This window comes from Thunnus maccoyii, chromosome 19, assembly GCF_910596095.1.
Source record: "Thunnus maccoyii chromosome 19, fThuMac1.1, whole genome shotgun sequence".
NCBI classification, from domain to species: Eukaryota; Metazoa; Chordata; class Actinopteri; order Scombriformes; family Scombridae; genus Thunnus; species Thunnus maccoyii.
In genome coordinates, this window is record NC_056551.1 from 25,972,140 (window position 1) to 25,989,886 (window position 17,747).

The 17,747-nt window shown below is 39.7% G+C and overlaps 1 protein-coding gene across 2 annotated transcripts; it reads right to left on the reverse strand.

Annotated features, from left to right (window-relative positions):
* Window positions 1–1,634: 1,634 nt before the first annotated feature.
* On the reverse strand, window positions 1,635–17,747 carry ptpn11a (protein tyrosine phosphatase non-receptor type 11a). Of its 2 annotated transcripts, none has more exons than XM_042394772.1 (16): window positions 17,391–17,747; window positions 13,780–13,902; window positions 12,219–12,413; window positions 10,428–10,620; window positions 10,095–10,214; window positions 9,880–9,993; window positions 9,640–9,736; window positions 9,449–9,528; window positions 8,964–9,122; window positions 8,480–8,611; window positions 7,238–7,392; window positions 5,878–5,945; window positions 5,633–5,784; window positions 3,289–3,407; window positions 3,066–3,171; window positions 1,635–1,778 (listed from the first exon to the last, which is right to left on the reverse strand). In XM_042394772.1, exons 1-15 carry the CDS (start codon window positions 17,402–17,404, stop codon window positions 3,102–3,104), a joined length of 1,791 nt encoding a protein of 596 aa, XP_042250706.1. In that variant the 5' UTR covers window positions 17,405–17,747; the 3' UTR covers window positions 1,635–1,778; window positions 3,066–3,101. The 2 variants fall into 2 exon arrangements, with proteins under 2 accessions (XP_042250706.1, XP_042250705.1); XM_042394771.1 differs by having other exon boundaries at window positions 9,431–9,528; window positions 17,391–17,746.

Genomic DNA, 17,747 nt, shown 5'->3' on the forward strand with positions numbered 1-17,747 from the left:
ATTATGAATGTCATTTAATGAACTAAAAGATTTAAAGATTAATCGATGATGAAAAGAATTTTTAGTTGCAGCTCTAAACAGAACAGTACGTTTTTCTGCACTTTTTGGACAGAGGATCAGTTTTTAAATACTGCAGAGCATCATTAAACAGAAGGAGCAGTCTTTATGCTGAGATCTTCTCATGTAACTCAACCAGAAAGAGAATAAGCATTTTTGTTTCCTGAATATGTCAAACTATTTCTTTAAATGGTTTGATTGACATTAATAGAAAGACAACTTCCTGGTTACCTGGGTTGCTGGTAAACCACTCTCCTATAGAAACCTGTATACATATATATATATGTGTGTGTGTGTGTGTGTATAAACTACTGAATCACAGGGCCACAAACCTACAGTACAACCATCATAACGACTGATCTATACCGCCGAAAGCTTTACAGATGTGTGTGATTGCTTCTTAAAACTGTGACTCTTAAAATTAAGTACATGTGGTGCTCAAAAAATAGGCAATGGTACACAAAAAAAGGCATTTGTCTTTTAAAAAATAACAAGAAAGAATTAAAAAAAAAAAAAAAGAAGTAATATGCACTTTTAAAAAAAACTTAAAAAAACAAAGTTTTTTTTGGCAGCCGTGCCTGCAACTGAGATACACAACAGACTCCTCTGAAATCTTAACACGATACCGACTCTGACATTGAAGTGCAGGCATGAAGAGGAGGCATTAAAAAAAATCAAACATGTGCCCTCCCCTGAAAACTCCCCTTAATCTTAATCCCAGATTAGATTATTTAATAAATCCACCAGGTGAATCAAGGCTGTGACTGTAACTGTTATGCCGCGGAGTAAAATCGCGGCATTAAGGACATTCGGCTTGAGCTCAGGAATGGTTAATCAACAGATACCGCGTGTATCTCAGTGGAAACATATTAATAAACCCAACGTGGAAAAACAAACAGAACAGCCTGAATTAAAAGTTTCTATTCAAGGCAGTTCTGGCGCAAAAAAAAAAATTAAAAAAAAAACAAACAAACAAGGAATTCATGTTTAGAAGTCAGTGGATTACGAATCAACAGTAAATATGGTATTACATTACAATGCCAATACTTCTTCATTCAGAAACATTACACTATATACGACTCAGTGAAAACGAGACAATAAATCACTGGAAATTTTGCTCCACTTTTGCTCCACAAACGCGCTCTCTCAGCTCCCGCTGCTTTATAAAAGGCTTCACAGGCCCGATAAAGACTTTTTAAATCGGTGGATAAAACTTGTGGTTTTGGCACAGGCCTTTTTTTTTTTTTTTTCCAGAAAACTCCTCACTTCCATCTACAAAACAAACAATCTACATTATTTTCCTTTGGTTAATAAAAATTTTTGAAAAAAAAAAACGAGAGATGAACAAAGGTTAGCTAGGTTTTTTTCCCCCCCCTCTGAGGAGAGAGAGAGAGAGCGCTCGCTGTTTGCAGCCCTTGTTGCGGCTAAAAAACCCCAGACTGTGTGTTGTTTAGTAGAGGATTTAGCGTGTTAGGCTTCTCAAAAAGGCTCTTCTGATGATCACAGTGGTTTAAATTCAACTAGAGGGCCAACGTTCATGTAGGATGAGCGAAAAAAACAGGAGGACCCTGGTGTTTGGTCTCTCTCACATTATGTTTTTTTTTTTTTTTTGTTTATTTTTGTGTGTTGTGTTTTTTTCCATTGATCCATGTTATTTTTACGGTCAAGTCTCAGGCGTCAAGGTGTGGCTGGCGAAAAAAAACTGGTCAGGTATCAAGATCCTGAAGGAGACAGAGAGGAAAAATAATTAGGAGTCTGATATTAATGACTGAATGAATTCTAATAATCTCAACAGTATAGCTGTATTATTTTGTACATACGGATGATACACAAACATACATATGAAACATAAATTAGCCAGAAGAGATCTGAGATTAGCTGTATGATGTATCCCTGTTTCTGTTTTATTTACTGTTAACTCAACACTTCCTCCATGTTTACATGTTGTCTAAATAAACTGAGTAAATGCACTATGATGTACATTTTCACAGTCTTGTCTTACTTACCACTCTATTGCTCTGAGTTTCTTGCTTTTTTTAAAGTTTTTTTTTTGGATATTTCTGCTTTTATTTTGAAACATAACAGTATAAAAGTGACAGGAAATGAGATGAGAGGTCTTAGACCCTTTTGGCCACCAGGACGCCCCATCAGAAAATCCTATTTTTTATTTTCTTATTAATTAAAAATCACTTCTACTTTGTTGTTTTATTGATCGGGGTTAATCTACTTGTCAATGAAACTCGACACTCTGTAAACATGTTTCACAATACAGCAATTTATAAGGTATAATCCCTCCCTTTCCTGGTAAGATAATAACATGAAACAGTAAACTAAAAAAAACGTACAAAAAAATGGTAAAGTAGTAAATTAGAACAATATTTTTAAGTTAAAACCATTTTAATTGATGTATTTGGTGACTTTTGAGGCAGCGGATGGAGCTGAAAACAAACCACTGGCATAATATCACTTTATAAAGTTTATATTTGAAGACAATGAACCACAACAGTAGATTGGATTAGATTAGTGCTGTAGGAACGTACATTATACTGAATTTACCATGTGAGTCATTAGGCTGCATTCACACCAAATCAGGCGGTGTGGCGTTCAGCCACAGGGTCGAGCGGAGGTGTGTGTGTGGAGGGGTGTGGGTGTGTTTATTTGTGCTCTACAATGTAACCGCAGTGAAACAATCAGAAAATAACGTTTTATTGATCTGTTTCACCGGTTTTCTCGCTACCAGCGCTCCCTCTCTTCATTCACTCTCTAGCTCGCTCGACCACAGCTGCTCTCTCTCTCTCTTTTTCTCTCGTCTTTTTTAAAATGAGTCGGGAAGCCGACAGCAAAGTCTAACTTTAACGTTATCAAGCGTTTTTGCCGCACCACCTGATGTGGTGTGAATGCAGCCTTAGAGTTATTACCAGGCCTTTCTCTGTGTTTGATACTCATTATTTTGAGAGTTTACAGTATATTATTGTTTTCTATGCTGAGTGCTATGTTACTGTACTTACCTGGAACTGATAGAGCACTGGGGTCAAAGGTGAATCTCATCTGTAGCTCTTCTGCTGCTGCATCAGGCCCACGTTCTCATACACTCTGGAGCTGTCATCCCTCATCCTGCCAACACATCCACACACTGCCGTGAGAAACTACCAGTAAACTTTTCACAAAGAGTGATTAAATATAACATAAACAGTTAAACAGGCAGGTTCTTTACTATCAGCATTTACTTACTCTGTGCAGGTGGGAGTAGGAATAGGAGTGCAAGGAGGCAAAGGGCTCTGCTCTCCTCCAGTCAGATCAGACAAAGAGTACTTAATGTTGGTGTACTCGCGCCCTTTAATCTTACTTTTCTGCAGAAGAGAAAGTACAGGAAGGTTAGAAACAAGAGAAGGTGAAAATAAAAAAGACAAAGGCTACGGTCAACTGTCACACAAGCGCAGACTTAACTGAAATATGAGCCACATGCCTACAAGAATAACGTCATTTAAAGTCAAATCAGAAACATGTTTGAGACGACTGCTGTGCTTCTATTCAGTTGTGATAAATTCCTTCCAGTTTGACTTGAATAGAAGCTTTTCCATAAACAAATCTGACACTTCCTGGACTCTCCGTTGACCCTCGTCGCTGTTGTTGCTCCATTTCCTCCATGTTTATTTTTACTGGGCTGTGAGGCACCGACGCTGAACGTTGTCGACAGGCGATATGCGCGAAGAAGTGAGATGTTAAATAAACCACACGATCGTTCTGACAGCGGTCGCATGAGCCAGAGATCAGATGTAGAACCGCATGTGCCAAGTGGCCCAGATCTGATATGAGACCAGAAATACCGCCTCACAGTTATACGCCTCCGCCAGCCAATCAGGTTGCAGTTTATATCCATCATCATAGTTGTAGTGAAGACTTTCAAGAGATTTAATAAAATCACCACACTTTTAAGATTAGTGTCACCAACTCAGTATCTGACCAAATAACGGCCAGAAAAAGTGTTTTTACAGAACTTAATGACGTCACAGTGAAGTTGACCTTTAACCTTTTGGTTATAAAAATGTCATCACTTTATCATTTTATCCTATTAGACATTTGTGTGAAACTTCGTTATACTTACATGAACTCTTGAGTTATGGCCAAAAATGTGTTTTGTGAGGTCACCGTGACCTTTGACCTTTGACCACCAAGTTCTAATCAGTTCATCAAGTCATTTCCTCGAGGCTTTCCTGAGATAACGTGTTCACGAGAATGAGATGGACAGAAAGACGGACGACCTGAAAACGAAACTGTCGCTGGCGCAGACAAAGTAAAAATCTGATCTGAGTCACTCGGGCCGCGTTTACACTGCAAGTCTGTTTACATCTATTTTATATCCGATACCTTTGTTTATACTTTCTTAAACACTTGAAACAACCCGCATGCATAAACAAGGGTTTGGTTAGCGAAAAGGTACGTGAAAATAACGTCATTAAAATGTGAAAAAGTATAAGACGGTCGCATTTTCAATGACGTGTGAATCACAATGACAGGGGAATATCTGATCTGTCGCATCGGCATTGATATCCGATTACTATCAGATTTATTTCCACATATGATTGAAGCCCAAAACGGATCTGAGAATATTCCATGTGCTTTTTTTCCCCCGTTTACACGTTCATAATAATACATATCCGATCTGTGTCGCATGTGAGCAAAAAAAAAAAAAAAAAAATCAGAATTGGGTCACTTGAACCAGGCAGTGTAAACGCGGCCTTTACACATACACAGCGACGCCAATAAACGACACGAAATTGCAAAATAATCGCCTGCAAACAGTTCGCATCAGTTGTGGATCGAGCGGATATAACACTCTCCTCTTCTTTTGTCGAGTGAGGAGAAGAAGTACAACATCATCATCACTGGAGGATGTCGACATCATCCTCCAGTGATGATGATGATGATCTCCGACGTGCGTTCAGCGTCTCACGTCCACAGAAGCAGCCGCCTGTCAGCTGCAGCTCCTTCACCAGGCTGACTGACAGCAGGGAGTTACTGAACCAAAACAGTTTGCATGTCGGCTCCACGGGAAGAAATCCACAGTGTTTGTATTTATAAAAACATGGTGATGATGCATATGATACATGATTATTGCTCCACCCACCGTAGTGAGTGAACCTACCTGTCTGCCTTCACAGACAGACCTGGAGCTGATCAATCAATATAGATATGGTGAATAAGTTCAAAACTAGCGGGATACCCAACACCCCATGTGGGCCGTCGCAGGAAACAGCTGTCTGTGCAGATTACGCTTTGTGATTGGTTGATGCTTTTATTCGCTGTGTGAAAAGTCAGAAAAATCGAACTGGGTCCAAAAAACAAAAAAAACACTTTTTCGCTTCGTTAATATTCGCGTTCTGTGTGAAAGTACTCATGAAACACAAACAACAATTTGAAAAAATATACTGACGTGCGAATTAATTGCATGAAAAAATCACGTCCAGTGTGTAAAGGCCTTAAACGCGGCCTCGGAGGCAAAGAAATCGGATCTAGGGGCCACTTGAGCGTGTGATGTGAACGGAGCCGAAGTGAGATGTTGTCTGCTGCACACCTGTTCCTCCTCTATGCGTCTCTGCAACGTTTCTATGTAGTGCTGTACGGCCATATAGATGAATCTGTACTGCGCCTCGGTCTGCACCATCCCAGAGCGCTGAGAACGAACCATCTGGATGGTCTTTGGCACGTCGATGTCACAGTCCACCCCTGCAGGACGAAAACGGCATAGATAAATAATAATCCTAAGCATTGGTTGCATAACTTCTTGAAACTGACTTTATATCAGATATGCAGACTCACCTTTTTCTCTGATCACGTCTATCAGGATGTCGATCACTATAAACGTTCCTGTCCGCCCGATTCCTGCACTGAAGAACACGAGAGAACATCTTTGAGTCGACATGTCTCCTCTGTTAGAGGCTTTAACGGCCTGTTTATGTGACATATGCATGACATATATTGTATTTTTAAGAACAAGTGACGCTATTTAGAGCAGTACAACACACGCGATTAGTTGATTAATCGATTAGGTGATTGACAAAAAATTAATCTGCAAGTATTTTGGTAATCCAATAATCATTTTAGTCATTTTTTTAAGCAAATATGCAAAAATGTTTCCTGGTTTTAGCTGCTTAAATGTGATTATTTAATGCTTTTCTTTGTCATTCATTACGGTAAATTAATTATCTAAAGGTTCTTGACTGTCATTGTTAAATGTGGGAAATTATAAAGGGCATTTTTGATTATTTTCTGATATTTTATTGACAAAATGTAATGAAAGTAATCTCTACTTGCAGCCCGACATGCTATAAGGAGACTTTTTAGGGAAAAAGTACAATTACATTTAATAAAATTTTGTAGTTATTTGTCTTTATGTCCACAAGTTTTTATTCCAGCACAAATATCCATCTATGGCTGGATAAGAGACTGTCAGGATTTTAAAGGGATATAAGAACCATGTTGATGGGACATTCTGCTCCTTAGTAATGTCAAAAAAAATGCAAAGGCCAAGAAAATGTTTTTAATACCAAAAATAACGCCAAATATCCATTCATTCGGAGATCGATAGCGTTTGGGAGTCTCTGTGCAGCGCTGTTCCGGTACGTGAGTCAACCTTTATCTCGTTGCCTGGGAAACTATTGGTAGCGTAACGCCGTTGAGGCTTGCGTAGTGTGTTTGCGTAGCGAGCGGGAAACAGCGAGAGGCAGAGAAGTGACGGTGGATGCGAGCGGGGCAGAGGAAAAGGTTAGCGGTAAATTGTCAGTCTGGCAGTAAATGTACAGTACAGACTACAGTGTAACAGTTAATAAATGCTAAAAAGTCACGTCTGCTGTTAACCCAAGTGCTGGAAAAGTAAAGGAGGTTAGCTGCAAAGTTAGCAACAATGAGTTAGCATAACCTGAAAACACTAAACAGAGAAATAGAGAACGGAGAAATAAATAAATAAATAAATCTCTTGATGAATGTTTTATTGAGTTCGTGGTCCCTGACAAATAAATGTAATAGACTAAACTAAAGTGGATTTACTGATGACTGAAACTGCGTCTCAGTGAAGGGAAGGTTCTGGTTTAACAGTTATGATTTATTGATCGAGGGCTACTAAGTTTGACGTGAACCTCATCGTTAGGGCGTTATGTGTTTGTTTTCTGTGTGTATGTACCTGCAGTGTACCGCTATAGGTCCAGCGTCCAGTATGCTCTCCTGTTTCAGGTTGACCTCCTCTAAGAAGTCCAGTACACCGCCTGGGTCGGTGGGGACTCCGTGGTCCGGCCAGGCCCTGAAGTGGTACTGCCAAACTGTACGTTCTGTGTTGCCCTGAAAACACGCAGCAGTGTGTTACCAATACAAATCAATAACAAGCTCAGAACATGAATATGATCTTAATAGTTTGAACAGATTTTAAATGGACTTTTATGATTGTGTAAATCTGTAAGGTTGTATTTTTTTGTCATGTGAATGCAGTAAAATGTTTTTGAATAAAATTTATGACAAAATCTTCCAAGCATCTGGTCGGCATCTTAACATGTGGGAAAAAAAAAAAAACTTGACGAGACGTGAAGGCGAAGATATTGTATTGTTTTGATTTTGTGCATATGAAAGCCATGTGTTGCTTTCCGGTAATAAATGTAACTCATTGATATATTACCATTTCACAAAGATAAATCAGTTAAAACAACCTTTTTTATAACCTGAAATGACAAATTTATCTTATAATGTGTTCAGTAGTTCAAAATTACACGTCTTGTATATTTCTAGCAGAGATCAAATACTATTAAAAACTACATCAGTGAGTCACATCACTGCACTGGGCGACATGTTCCTTCATCACCACGAACACACACACCGTCCTGCTGCCAGAAATACTCACTAGAGCACCAAATGTGGATTCATCCACCGCTAAAAATAGTCCCCAACAAATGCTCCATTTCCTCCTGTTTGAGTAACGTTTGCTAAAAACTACAGTGACCAGCTGTTTTAGGAAATTACTGAACCCTTTTTAAAAATGAAATTATACATTTGTGACCAGTTTTTAAACATTGACGTCTTCTGTAGGAACTGATGCATCTGGTGAAGTTAACATGTCATACTTTATATGTGATTTTTTTTTTGGACAATAAAACATTTTTAAGAGCACATGTAGAAATGTTTTTGGACTTGTTACGTAAGAAAAGCCCACATGTACCTGAAACACAATGACATGTTAATTAAAAGATACACTTCAACGCGTCCACCAGCGCCATTAATGACACTACAGGTACTGTCTACAGACTGGACTTCAGATATACATTTCATCTCAATCTTATGAAACACAAATCCACATTTTTCTTAACCAATTGTAATCAATTACCAACTTATAATGTTATAGTAACAACACACACACACACACAGAAAGAAAACTTACCTGTCCAACTTTGGACAGTTTGAGTTCTCTTAGGATGTAGTCATGTGCGGCCGTCTCTCTGACGTTGCGAACACGCATGGCGCCGTACTCCTTCAGAGCCGACATGTCCGGCCAGTATTTCACACACTTACTCTGTCGGAACACAAAAACTGATGTTTTACTTTTGATCTGAGAGAAGTGAAAAATACATTATTTTGGAAATACAGTATATTATTGATGTAACGTCTGCCGATTTCATTCAACATAAAAGATGTCAACAACCGTTTCTATTGCCATCACAGCACATCACCACTTTCTCAATTAGCGCTTTTACTCTGTTTAGCCACAAGGGAGCGCCGTTCTACCGGTCAAACAGAGGCAGACAAACTATGTCGTCCTGTCAATAGAGGCATCAGATCCAAAAATGTGTTGTTCTAGAGGACAAACAACGTGTTTTTTCATTTAATTTGGGAGGACTTGTTGAAACTACAGGTGTTGTGCTCACCTTTCCTCTCTCCACCTCTTTGGTTGTCATGACGATGACTCGAGAGTTCTCCTGAAACACCATCCTCCAGAAGTCACTGATGGTGTTCTGCAGGCAGCCCTGAGTGGCGATGTAGGACTTCTTCCCCTTGGTACTGTTACACTTTGAGTCCAGCTCGGGCTGAACACACACACACACACACACACACACACACACACACACACACACACACACACACACACACACACACACACACACACACACACACACACACACACACACACACACACACAGATGGACATGACAGTCAGCTGAATACTCGACATGAACAGAGAAACACAACACAAGCAGTCAAAAACAAGAGTGTAAACTGACACATGCTAACATCTGGATCATCTACATATTATCATACACAGAATTAATTACGTTTATATGTGTGTGTGTGTGTGTGTTTGTGTGTGTGTGTCCTGAGGATGAAGTGAGTTTACCATGATAGCAGATACTACCATGATGATATTGGCGTTGATGTAATCAGAGCCTGGCTCATTTAGGTCCCCGTCTTTCAGACACACACGAGTGTGGTCGACTGGAAACAGAAACAGAAACCGCACAGTTAGTTTCGAAAATCTCTTCAGGTGATTCCTGCGCTTACAGAGATACAACTCAGAGGTTGTTATGGTGAAAGAGAGTTTCTCACAAGGCAGAATGTTCTTGTATCTGTTCTTGTTTTTGTTCTCTGCTCTCTGGCCTTCTTTGCGACTGTAGAGCAGTTTGCACTCTTGTTGCTGCAAGGTCTGAGGAAAAAACAAAAAGAAACAAGAGAGTCAACATTTCCAGCCAACCAGAACATCTTTTATCAAACTGCATGATATTTATTTACTCTATATGTTTCATCCATAAAAAAAGGACAGATCTGCAGAATGAGACAACCGCTCACCTCAAATTCCTCCCAGAAGCCTTGTTTGACCTTGTCTGTGGCCTCCGCTAGTTTGCTCAGCTCCCTGACTCGACTCTCGATCTCTGCAGCGTTGATGCGAGTAGTGTTCAGCGGCTGGAGAGGAGAGAGAAGTTGTCTTACTTGTTGAGCAGATTGTAAAGTCAGTTTTGGGATACTTGGAGGAGGAGGAGGAGGAGGAGGAGGAGGAGAGGTACCTGTTTGAGCTGAAGCACGGTACCCAGAGTTTCCACCATGGGGTTCTTTTTGTAGTGCTCTACCAAGTCGGTGAGGGAGTCGAACTTCTCCCCTCCGCCCACGTCGTACTTCAGGTCATGCTGGATGAGAAAGACACAGACACGTCAGCCACGAGTGCAAAAGACCGGTCACGTGACAATCACGATGTTTTACGTGCACTCAAGAAACCAGGTGACTCAAGAGAAATCAGAACAGTGATAAAAAACATCTGTATCTGTCAGTATCACACCGTAACGGAGAGAATAAAATGTCTCCGTTTAGCTGAGGAGCGTTGAGGAGGAAGGCGGGTTTACCTGACAGCGGATCATGACGTGAGTGACTTTGGGTTTGCTGTCACTGCTGTCCGTCTTGTCGTCTCCCGTTCGGACCGACAGGACGAAGTCTCCGGGATGACTCTGGCTCTCTCTCACCAGGAAGCTGCCGTTCTTCCCCTTTTCTGTCAGCAGCTTCTCGGCCTCCCGACCCGACAAGTGACCGTGGAACCATCTACAGAAACAGGAGAGTGTGAGTCCGCTGACTGCTGTCTTTCAGTGGTTCCTTCTTTCATTCCTTCTATCCTTGTGTCCTTCCTTTTTCTTTCCTTCGCTCCTAGCTCCTATCCTTCCTTTCTTCTCTCCTTCCTTCCTCGTTTACTTCCTTCAGTCAATCCTTGTTTCTTCCTTCCAATCATCTGGTGTTAATTTCGTTAATGAAAACTATGACTAACATATGTTCGTCAACAACCTTTGTTTCCATGACTAAGATGAGACGACACCGACGTCATTAAACACTAACTGTGACTGTATCAACATAAAATACTGTTGACGAAAAAAAAAAGGAGACTAAAATGTAGTTTAAAAAATAAAAACTTTACCAAAACTGAGACAGAATATTATAGACTGTTTTTTTTTCTAAATACAAGCAGTGAATATGAGTGTTGGGGTGGAGAGGGGAGCTGCAATTAATAAGAAAATGCATAAATGAATAAGATGTTTACAGCGGTGTGTGTGTGTGTGTGTGTGTGTGTACTAGGGATGTGCAGAGGGACCAGTATTTGTATTTGTATCTATTTGTTGAGCAGCAAAATTATTTGTATTTGTATTTGAATAAAAGTGGAAAGAGGCTTAAAAAATACTGTTTTTGTTTTTATTACGTTTTTAATTTTATTAAATTAAAGTGTCAGTAGCTCCGGGAGTGATGTCTAAATTAGGAAATGTGCGTCATGTAGCAGGTGGATGTGACTCCCCTCGTTTAGACCTGCTGACAGACGTCACAGCGGAGCAGAGGAGAGACACTGAGATAGTGATCTAACCTGACCTTTTTTTTTTCTTCCCAAAAACAAATCATTTTTAAAATATTTGTATGAAACAAATATTCGTATGAAACCTGCTATTTATGCTTTGCCGAATAATGTTTTTGTATTCCGGCACATCCCTAGTGTGTACGTCGGTGTCACCCAGTTGTTGAATTGTATTGCTTTCAAAATAAAAATGTAAATGTTCCATGTCTGGGTGTTTTCCTTACGTTGATATCATCAGATCAGACACTTTCAAAGCACTTTGCAAAGCTGCATCTTAATCATTCAGCCTGTTTTTCATCAGATAAAAGATAAAATAAGTTTGACTAAAATAACAAAAGATGATTGGCTTCAGATAGATTTGATTGACTGAAATGTTCAATATAACTAAGATAAGACTTAAAACACACAGACTTTTATTCAACTACAACTTAAAAAGAAGCAGGATGATGTTGACTAAATGTGGCAAACTGTGGAAACTTCTCCAAGATGCAGGAACAACCGACCTGCTGCTGTAGGAGGAGAGCTGCTGCTGGTTTAAAGGTTTTACTTTAAGTTTCTGCTGTTTGCTGAACTTTGTATGAAGTTATTTGATAAATAAAAACTACTCATGTAATTATTTTTTAAACCTCACTTTCCATTTAGTGCCTAAACTTCTGCACAATACTGTGAGATAGATACATCTTTCTAACACAATAAAAGTCGTATTTATTCCAAACTTGGCCGTCCCAATATGTTCATAACTCCATAAAGAAAACTAACAATTCAATACGACCCAAAGTAGAACCGATAACGCGTCGGTGCTCACCTCTCTGAGGTGGGGTCCGCGCAGTTGAGCGGATACTTGAGCTCGATAACGTCTCCGTTTTTCTCTTTCAGCTGGCCGTGATGCTCCATGTAATACTGCACCAGCTCCGCCAGAGTGGCAAACTTCTCCCCGCCGTAAAGGTCGTAGTAGTCTCCTGTGTTCTGGATCTTAATGTGGGTGACGGCTCCATTTCGCCTGCAGAAAAAAAAACAAAACACATTTACAGAAGAGTTACCATCAGAAGCAAGAACGTTATAAACACATATATCTATACTGAGGAGTCATATGAGTCCACGTATAGACCTGTGCATGTGTTATAGTTCAAATAAGCTGCAACTAAACTCATTTTGTCTATAAAATGACAGAAAAATGTGAAAAATTTCTCAAAATTTAAGTTAACATATCTTTAAAGTGTCGTTTCATTCAACTTAAAGTCCAAAACCCCAAAATATTCAGATTTTTTGACATATCTGGTATAAAAAAAAAGCAACAAACAGTCTCTGCCCACTAAAAGCTGCGAAATCAACATATCTGTCGAGAAGAGTGGACTCACATTTTGTCAGTCGCTGTCCGGTGATAAATGCAGCGAAGTCGACTAAACTATAGTTCAAACAGACCGACGTCTCTACAGTCTCCTCCTCTAAAGCCCCACGTTATTGACTCTCCAGCTGCTGACATTCACACTTTTTCATTTCTCTCACCGTGTTTCACAGCTCAAACAAAACACGAGTCTTACAGGTAACATATGATCAACTATATATAATATTTCTCTCTTTCCTCAGTCAATGCATCAATATTCTGAAGCTGGAACCAGTGAAATTTTGGCATTTTTGCTGTGAAAAAATACAACTGACTGATGAGTTAATTGTTTCTAAGTGTTCTGCATGCATCACTTACAACATCTCTGCTATTTACAAGAGGTGAGAGACTTAAAAAGCTGTGAAAGATATTCAAAGGCAGCGGTGATGACACCGAGAGACCGAACTGAACGTTTTTATGCAACAGACTGACCGGCCAATCAGATAAGACGCTACAAAAAACCGCGTTGAGTCATCGTAGGTGACCACCATTATCTCGGAAAATAGAAAAAAAAAAAAAAAAAAAAAAAAGGAGAACTTGTGGCAGGTCTGGAGCTCTGTAACCCTGAATGACTTCTGGTTAAAAAGTCTGGCAGAAATGTGCAGAGAAGGGAGAAAAGACATGCGCTGGTTTGAACCAGAAGAGACTGGTCTCCCAGTCTGGAAATGTCTCCACAAGAGGAGCGTGACTTTGTTTTGTTTCCATAGGAAGTAAATATGGTGAAGAGATGAGAGAGAGAGAGAGAGAGAGAGAGAGAACGGGCTCAAACATGAGACTCTTTCCAAAAATAACATCGTCTACATCAGCTAAACCCAGTTAATGATACTTCAGCTTCAAAATTTATGAGTGGACAGGCCCCGAGATAAAAACCACAAGCTTTTTTTTTTTTTTATTATTAGTAAAAAGGTCGGTCTTCATACTATCATTCAACGTTTTCTTTAAAAAGGGAAGTGATTACTGCTTATAGCTGATAATGACTCACCGTACTGAGAGGGTGAAGTCTCCCGGGTTACTCTTACTGGGTCTGGCTAAGAAGCTGCCATCCACTCCTCGAGTCAGCAGGAGGTTTTCAGCCTCCACGCCTGTGATGTTGGGGTGAAACCACCTGAGAGATGGGAGAGAGGAACGATGATTAGCTTCTGTCTGAAATCACTTCCTTATTACTGTATAGTGCGCTTTGTTTACTTTCATCTTTGACTTTTTATCAAATTAACGCTCTACTGTATGTCTAGCGGTGGGCAAATAGTGGCCCGAGGGCGAAATCCGGCCCTCAGGGAAACATATTTTGGCCTCCTGATGAAAGCTGAAGTTTTGATATTTATATTAAACAACAAAACTTGTCAGAATTTCACAAATCTACTGTAGATTATGTAGAAATACGAGGTTTGATTCAGTCCTAGTAAATATAACCTTGTTACTCTGCTATCTGACTGATACACGGTGCAAATAAAGTGACCAGAAACTTAAATTTTAACGACATTTTAAGGAAGAATCCTGATAAAACTGGTTCATGTTATACAGAATCCTCAAAACTTCCCACATTGCAATGAAAATAGTGATAAACACGTCACTTAAACGACTTTTTTTCTAACCGTAACACATGTAATAGATTAAAAAAAAACTATAGTTGCACCATAACTACACCTGTCAGTTATGGCTATGTGTCTAAAATCTTTATTTACTGTTCACTACAGAGTTCACTGTAGCGTCGAGCTGTTTTCATGATCGAATAATCATTTTTCTAAGCAAAAAATGGCAAAAAAATGAGCTGGTTGTAGCTTCTAAAATGTGTTTTTCTTGTCATAAATGACAGTAAACTGAACATCGTTGGTTTTTAAACTGTTGGTCAGAAAACAAGACGTCACCTGTGACTCAGAAAATAGTGAAAAGTGAGTAAAAAGTTATAATTTCTGAGACGTTTTGTTGACCGAACGATGAATCGATGAAGGGTCTACAGATAAAGGATTTGTATACTTGAGAAAAATGTGTGATTTCTGATATAATAGTCATAACAATACGTTTTATTTATAGAGCATTTTTCTCAAAGCAAGCGATGACACTAAAAGTACATCAAGAGGCAGGAGGACATTATTAGATGTCAATATATAGATATTGAGCTATATAACTAAAAACTGATTAATTGATAATGAAAACAATCATTAGTTGCAGCCCTACTGTAGTATATAAGTATATATTATATATATCAAATGAATGATGATTATATTTCTTTATAGGTTATCAGGGCTGCAACTAAAGATTACTTTCATTATTGATTGATTTGTTAACGGTGAAAAATGTCAATCATGCTTTCTCAGAGCCCGAGATGACGTCCTCAAAGGTTTTATTTTGTCCAAAACTCAAAGATATTCAAAAAAACCCATAAAATATTCACAATCAAGAAACTGGAATCAGAGAATTTGCACATTTTTTTTCTTTAAAATGACTCAAAATAGTCGATTAATCTACTAATCCTCGCAGCTCTTTATGTTATTCTGGAGTTTTCTGCTGTAAATACATTGAACACTGACTTTAAACTGAGGCCAGTCATCAGTACTGAAGAGTAACTAGAACATCACTGCATAACAGCTGTACATGAAGGTCAATCTGGGTTTTTTTTTTTTTATGATTCTTTAAATAACCACAACTCAACACAGACTAAACAAGTCTACGTTTCCGTCTCTCGAGGCCTCTCTCTCTTTTCTCTCTTGTCTTCTTCCTCTCTTCTCCATCTCTGTTTATTTTCTGACTTTTACCAAAAGCTTATTTGTGTGTTGGGAGGAAGAGAGAGAGAGAGAGAGAGAGAGAGAGAGATCACGTCTGAACCGGAGCTCGTATAATTTAAGAACAGGCATGTCAAACCCACAAACAGGCCGAGCCGCAGCGACACTGACGGTATAAGAACAATCCTCTGTGCCAAGAAAAGGTTGGGAGTGAGTAAACACCAGAGAGGTTTCGGACACAATGCGAGTGTCTCAACCGCCGCGGATGATTTACAATCCGTCACTTCAGACCCAACATGACTGTACGTCCTGCTGTGTGACCGTTCGTATGAAATCTAGACTTATTTAGAGTTAAAACACTGGTGGTCTCTGTTCTCTCCCTTTATCTTGTTGTGTCAGTACCAAGCAGGGCTGCAACTAACTGTTATTGTCATTATCCATTATTTTCTCAATTAATCAATTAGCTGTTTGGTCTATAAAATGCCAGAAAACAGTGTAAAATGTCTTGTTTTGTCCCGACAACTCAAAGATATTCAGTTTACTGTCATAGAAGACTAAAAGTAACCAGAAAATATTCACATTTGAGAAGCTGGAATCAGAGAATTTGGACATTTTGCCCTTAAAAAATGACTCAAAACGATTAATCAGCTGTCAAAATAAGGGTCAACTAATCATTTAATCGATTAATCGTTGCAGCTCTAGACTTCTCCCTCTAAAAATGATATCTTTCAGTTTTGTCTGTCGTCTTTCTTTGTGATACTGAGGAGGTTTTGTGGTCCTACGAGATCTTAGCAGCACCTGAAAGCTGCTTGATGTCGTCTCTGATCCGCAGCCTTCACTTCAAATCACTTTTACGCTCTGCTACAAATGTTCTGCACTTAGTATTTTATGTTTGTACTCTTTTTACTTAAAGGATGAGTTCACAATTTTTCAAGTCTGTCTTAAAATGACAGTCAGGTTTTCCTCGGACAGTGTTTCCCTGTTGAGCTGCGATGGAAGTATAGTAACAAAAAGAGGGACTTTGGCACTAAAAAGACTGTAACATTGAAAGATATCTACTTGATTTGACACATTTGGATGCTGAAGCTTCATATTAGCTTCAGATAAACTTTTAAATGAATTTTTGCACAGAAGGAGGACTGTGGATTTTGTCCTCCATCATTTAGATTGTAAGTGCATTATGAAGGGGGGAACAGGGGGGATTATTACAGCAATAAAACACATGTTTCACTGTTCATTTGGGCTCCTGACTGTTGCTTTAAAAAGTGTGAACCCGTCCTTTAATATTGTCTGTATATATTCACATTTCATGTCTCCGTACTGGAGGAGAGATCTCTCCTCTTCTGTTGCTCTTCCTGAAGTTTCCTCCCCTTTTCCCCCCATTAAAAAGGCATTTTTTTCCTTTTCCAAATCTAAGGATAGAAGTCGCTCTGAGACCGATCTGTGATTCGTGATGTGTAGTTGCACGAAACTGACTTGATTTGCATTTCATAACACAATAAAGCCGTTCAGTGCTGCTGACAGTAGCTGTGCTCGGCTTTCAGCGGTCAAAGTCAGTGTTCAGCTATCTTCAACTTTGTCTGTTACTAGAATCTATGAATAACAAAGAAGTGAGTGAGCTTTGTAGGTTTGGTATCAGTGTTTACAGTGTGTGCCAAACAGCTTCTGACTGGGTTACAAGTTGCCGGTGTGTGTGCTACATGAAGCGGTTTTGCTAGCTATTCCAGCTTTTTTTTTTCCAGAAACACCGGGACACTCTGAGCTTGTTTACCGACAACATCCAAACAGCTGAGTTGAGTTAAAGTTAGCCAGCTCAGCTAACATGATCAGCAGACATTGTTTTCCACACAGCCTCCCCCCCCCCTCCTTTTACCTCCGAGATGTCATTTTTTTTCGCTCCTCACTTCCTCGCTGGCAGTTAGCGGTAGCTTCAGCTAGCTGGCTAACGTTTCCGACCGTTTCTGCTTCAATCACAGGATAAAGTGCTTCATCGGTTCACACCCGGTCACAACGGGCACCGGAATCCAGGCATCGACGGGAGATTTTACCAGCGGGCGCTACAAAAAGTCTGTAGGCCTCGGCCCCGGAGACTTCACAGCAAGTCGATTATCGGACGTCACCAAACATGCGACAAAACAGAGGGTGCGCAGATTTTTCCACCCGCGGCGGCCGATGTTCGCTTGCGCGTCGCCCCCTCGAAAGAAACCGCAGCGTTCGGACCCGTCCGGCA

Excerpts from the sequence above, each read along its gene's own strand:
- ptpn11a (XM_042394771.1), bottom strand. Across the intron at positions 12,414-13,779 it reads GACTTCACCCTCTCAGTACG|GCGAAATGGAGCCGTCACCC; the intron begins GTGAGTCATTAT and ends TTTTTTCTGCAG. Across the intron at positions 3,172-3,288 it reads CCTACTCCCACCTGCACAGA|GATGAGGGATGACAGCTCCA; the intron begins GTAAGTAAATGC and ends ATGTGTTGGCAG.